The 5,392-nt window shown below is 41.1% G+C and overlaps 1 protein-coding gene and 1 long non-coding RNA gene across 2 annotated transcripts in view; both read left to right on the plus strand.

Annotated features, from left to right (window-relative positions):
- The window catches only part of LOC116694463 (uncharacterized), a 16,728-nt gene extending 16,612 nt beyond the window's left edge, over positions 1-116 (plus strand). The window contains exon 3 of the long non-coding RNA XR_004333170.1: positions 29-116. This is a non-coding gene — a long non-coding RNA (uncharacterized LOC116694463). The remainder of the gene's footprint in view (positions 1-28) is intronic.
- necab2 (N-terminal EF-hand calcium binding protein 2) overlaps positions 1-5,392 on the plus strand; it is a 219,507-nt gene that overhangs the window by 24,676 nt on the left and 189,439 nt on the right. The window contains exon 2 of the mRNA XM_032524155.1: positions 4,701-4,725. Within this exon, the coding sequence (XP_032380046.1) occupies positions 4,701-4,725 (25 nt within the window). The remainder of the gene's footprint in view (positions 1-4,700; positions 4,726-5,392) is intronic.

The following is a 5,392-nucleotide window of genomic DNA, read 5'->3' on the forward strand; positions in this document are numbered from 1 at the left end:
ATAACGGCAGAACACAGTGTAGCCTAAGTAACTAAATATCTGTCTTAAATACTCTGCATATATCATCAAATGTCAAAGTTGGAAAATACAGCCGTTAAGCTCTCGTTACACTTAATGTCCTCATTGTTGGTCCAAACTTTAATACTGTTTGTGAAAAAAACCTGTATGAAGAGAAGTGTGTTTCTTTCATCTTCAAAATGTACCTCAGGGTGAGGGATACCACTAGTTGATGCTGTGATTTTGGCAAGGTGTTAACACTCACTCTAATTGTCGTAAACTTGTAAATACTGCGGTGACCCCCCCGTACGTAATGCTGCATGATGGCACTGCTGACACTGCAGGTGTAACCCCAAATGGAATAATCCGTAATAATTCGGAAGAAACAGAATTCAGGGACCATGACAGTGACGAATGTCATGGTGAATCACATTTGTCATTGTCCATGACAATGACAAATGTCATGGTCAATGACAAATTCCCTAAAGCTGGGCTCTTGGATCTATGTACGGAACTGGGTCCAGTAGAGAGGGCAACACGCCGGAACCGTGCCATCCCGGTCCATCCCGGTCCAAATACAGGTCCTATGGGGGCAACTGGCTGTTCCCGGCTAAGTGTTTTATATCAATATTATAATCTTTTACGTTATCACTAAGACTGGATATAAGATAGTTCAGGTTAAATCTTATCATATTCCTGTAGGTCTGGTAGCCTATATATTGCAGCTGTCCCCGAGGGCCGTAATGCTTGTGTTGTCAGGTTTACCTACACTTTCCAAGAACAGGTAGAAATTATAAATTGAATTGCAGTGATTCCCGAGCATCTGAGAGTTTGCTTTTTCTCCTCCAGTTGTCATGATTCGGCATTACAAAAGAACAACTGCCAGGGTCATTAACATACTTCTCAGCATTTACGGGGTGCTTTGCATTGACTATTTATGGTTTAAAAATGGGCGTGTGCAGTGCAGGATAAGAGGCTGATTCACATACACACACGTGTGGGTAATCTGTGATTTATAAAGAGAACACTGCTTACAGATGTGCGTGCGCACGGTTTTACAAATCAGAATTTTTTTAGGCGTACGTACACTTTTAGTAAGGATCCTACGCACAGTTTTATTAATGAGACACCTGGCCTTTTCCAAACCGTTTCCAATGACTGATTCTCAGATGGTTCTGTGTAACAAACCATCTGCCACGTCAGGTTGATATTTATCAAGTGTGATACCAAAAAGGATGTGGTAGGTGTAGGTTCATGGTTCAAATCCTGGACAAGCCCACAGTGAGTCTTTTCCATGTCACTACTACTTAGTCACTGAGAAGTAACTTTCCCAAGTGCTTGAATCCAAAGATGTTGAAACGGCCTTCCTTTTTTGGCTTTTATATGATTGTACATTCTTCAATTCAATTCAATTCAATTTTATTTATGAGTACACTTATAAAAAGAGTTATATCAAGACACTTTACAGATAGGACACACTCCAGAATTTACAGGACCCAACAGTTCTAATAGTTTCTCCAGAGCAAGTAACAGTGCGACAGTGGCGAGGAAAAACTTCCTTTTAGGCAGAAACCTCGGTCAGACCCAGGCTCTTGGTAGGCGGTGTCTGACGGGCCGGTTGGGGTTAGAATGAAGAGTGGCAATAAAAATAGAAAAAATTAGTAGTTTGTAGAAGTTCTTTGTAGTGTTCATGGCATAGCAGGACGCTGTGCGGCATTACAAGGCACAGCAGGACGTAGCAGCCGTTGCAGGACGTAGCAGGGCACCGCAGTGTAGCAGTTGAACATGGCACACAGAACGTGTAGCGGGACCATGACGACAGCTGCTACCCTGATTTCGGAGCCTCTCTGATCCAAGGGAACATGCTGGTGAAAAAACGAAATAAGGACTCCGGGGAATGACTCCCAGAAATAGGTTAGTAACACGCATTTCTGGGACAGGATGCACATAAATGAAAGATAGAAAGATAGAGGAGAGAGGAGCTCAGTGTATCAAAATAAGTCCCCAGCTGTCTAAAACTATTACACAAAAACCAAGAGAGACGAGGTAAAGAGCTCCAGCCCGGGGGCTAGAACTCCCCAACGGATGGGCTGTATGCCAACGTCCCTTAGTTCTATATATTCTTGATATATGTAGATAATCTGAAAACTATGTGACTAACACTAATATCCTAACAATATTCGATTCTTTGCCTAACTAGTGATCAAAATAAGTCCCCAGCTGTCTAAACTATTACAACAAAACCAAGAGAGACGAGGTAAAGAGAGCTCCAGCCGGCCGGGCCAACTCTCCCCACCGGATCGGGCTGTAGCCAACTCTCCCTTGTTTCTTATATTCTGAGATATGATAGAAATCTGAAAACTATGTGACTACTACTACTCCCTAACAATATTCGATTCTATGCCCTAACTAGTGTATCAAATAAGTCCCAAGCTGTCCAAACTTATTACAACAAACCAAGAGAGACAAGGTAAAGAGAGCTCCAGCCCGGTCGGCCAGAACTCCCCCCAACCGGATCGGCTGTATGCCAAGTCTCCCTTTAGTATATTATATGAAACTATGTGACTAATACTAATCCCTAACAATATTCGATTCTATGCCTAACTATAAGCTTTATCAAAAAGGAAAGTCTTAAGCTACTCTTAAATGTGGAGACGGTGTCTGCCTCCCGCACCAAACTGGAACCTGGTTCCACAGGGAGGAGCTGATAGCTGAACGCTCTGGTCCCGTTCTACTTTTAGAGACTTAGGAACCACCCGTAACCCTGCATTCTGGGAGCGTAGTTCTCTCCCAGGTTGTAAGGTACTATGAGCTCTTTAAGATAAGATGGGAGCCTGACCATGAAGAGCTTTGTAGGTGAGAAGAAGATGTAAATCATTCTAAATTTTACAGGAAGCCAATGCAGAGAAGCTAAAACAGGAGAAACGTGATCTCTTTTCCGATTCCCGTCAGAACACGTGCCGCAGCATTCTGGATCAGCTGGAGAGTCTTTATGGTTTTTTCGGAGCAGCTGATAGTAAAGAATGCAGTAATCCAACCTAGAAGTAACAAATGCATGGACTAATTTTTCTGCATCATTTTTAGACAGGATATTCTGATTTTTGCAATATTACGTAGGTGAAAAAGGCGATCCTTGAAATTTGCTTTAAGTGGGAATTAAGGACATGTCCTGATCAAAGATGACTCCAAGATTCTTCACAGTGGTGCTGGAGGCCAGGGTGATGCCATCCAGAGGAACTTATCTTTGGATAGTGCGTCACGGAGGTGTGGGTCCGAGAGCAATAACTTCAGTTTTATCTGAGTTTAACATTAGAAAATTACAGGTCATCCAGGTTTTAATACTGAAGGCACGTTTGAAGTTTAGCTAACTGATTAGTTCATCCGGTTGATGATAGATATAATTGAGTATCATCTGCATAACAATGAAAGTTTATGGAGGTGTTCCTAATAATACTGCCTAAAGGAAGCATATATAAAGTGAACAGGATTGGACCGAGCACAGATCTTGTGGGACTCCATGACTAACCTTGGCGTGCACAGAGGATTCATCGTTAACATTAACAAACTGAGATCGATCGATAATAGACTTAAACCAGCTTAGAGCAGTCCCTTTAATGCCAATTAAATGTTCTAATCTCTGTAATAAGATATAATGGTCAATGGTATCAAATGCAGCGCTAAGATCTAATAACAAAGTACAGAGATAAGTCCTTTGTCTGATGCAATTAGAGGTCATTAGTAATTTTAACAAGTGCTGTCTCTGTGCTATGATGAACTCTAAATCCTGACTGAAAATCCTCAAATAAGCGTTGCTATGCAGAAAGTCGCACCAGCTGTTTGGCGACTGCTTTTCAAGAATCTTAGAAAGAAATGGAAGGTTGGATATAGGTCTATAGTTGGCAAAACATCTGGATCAAGGTTTGGTTTTTCAGAAGAGGTTTAATTACAGCTACTTTAAAGTACTGTGGTACATAGTGTTAATAAAGACAAATTGGTTATATTCAGTAGTGAAGTGTTGACTAATGTAAAACTTCTTTAAGTAGCCTGTCGGATGGGATCTAAGAGGCAGGTTGATGCGTTAGATGAAGAAATAATTGAATAAATTGATAAAGATCAAGTGAAGCAAAGCAGTCAAAACATGTATCTGTTTTACAGCGTTTCTAACGTTCTGAGTTTAGAGATAAGCCAGTTAAAGGCAGGTCTGGTGAATTTTGCTTCTAATAGTTAAATTTTATCATTGAAGAACCTCATAAAGTCGTTACTAAGAGCTATGGGAATAATTGGCTCCGTAGAGCTGTGACCTTCTGTTAGCTGGCTACAGTGCTGAAAAGAAACCTGGGGGTTGTTCCTATTTTCCTTATCAATGACGAGTAGTACGCTGCTCTGGCATTACGGAGGGCCTTCCTATACGTTTTAAGACTATCTTGCCAGGTTAAACGAGAATTTCCAGTTTGGTGGAGCGCCAGATCTTCTCAAGTTTCCGCGATATTTGCTTTAATTTGCGAGTTTCAGGTTATACCATGGAGCAACCTCTTGTTTTATTATCTTTTTTAGAGGGGCAACCAACACGAGTTAGGTCATTCGTAGCGAGCCTGCTGCACTATCAACAAAATGATCGATACATTCTTCTTGTTTATGCTCCCTGCAACTCACTACAGATACTTTAATGGTGCTAATGACACTGTCTCACTTTCTGTTCACAGATATTCAGAAGAGCTGACAAAGATGGTGAGTCAATTCAATGATTCTCTTTTTGAGTTCATATAATGTATTTGTTGAACATTATCCATTACAGAATGTTCCAAGATTTACTCTATAATGTAATGTAAAACTGACGTGTTGTTAAATAGTGGGATTTCCTCTGATAGGCTCTGATTTACAGTAAGAGGATCCACAGTTGTACCCATGCTACGCAGTACTCATAGTCTTAGATATTTGGGGGATTATTGGGGCGCCCTGGTAGCCGACCTTGTTGAACGTGCGCCACATGTACTAAGGCTCAGTCCTAAGAATTATGAAATCACAAAAAAGTTCAGTGGATAAGTTTCTAAACAGTTTATAGACCTTATTTATTGGTGCAGTTTTTGCTATTTATACACAGATGTCACTAATAACATTAAGGTACTAGGAAACATTAAAGCCCTAGTATTGTGCGTACTTGGGCCCTGGTATAAATGGAGGTAACCTTGTGCTTTTTCAAGCAATAACAAGAAAAAATGTCTGTTGCTGTAAGAAAGTGTTTTCAGTAAAATAACAACCTTAGAGGATTGCACAGCCTTGGCGGGGTAGATATGCTCTCTCTAGTTCAGTTCTTTTGTCCAAACAGTTTGCATCTGCAGTTTTGCTTCGCGTGCATGTGCGTGTGTGCGTGTGCGTGTGCGTGTGCGTGTGTGTG

Source organism: Etheostoma spectabile, chromosome 8 (genome assembly GCF_008692095.1).
Source record: "Etheostoma spectabile isolate EspeVRDwgs_2016 chromosome 8, UIUC_Espe_1.0, whole genome shotgun sequence".
Taxonomy (NCBI): domain Eukaryota; kingdom Metazoa; phylum Chordata; class Actinopteri; order Perciformes; family Percidae; genus Etheostoma; species Etheostoma spectabile.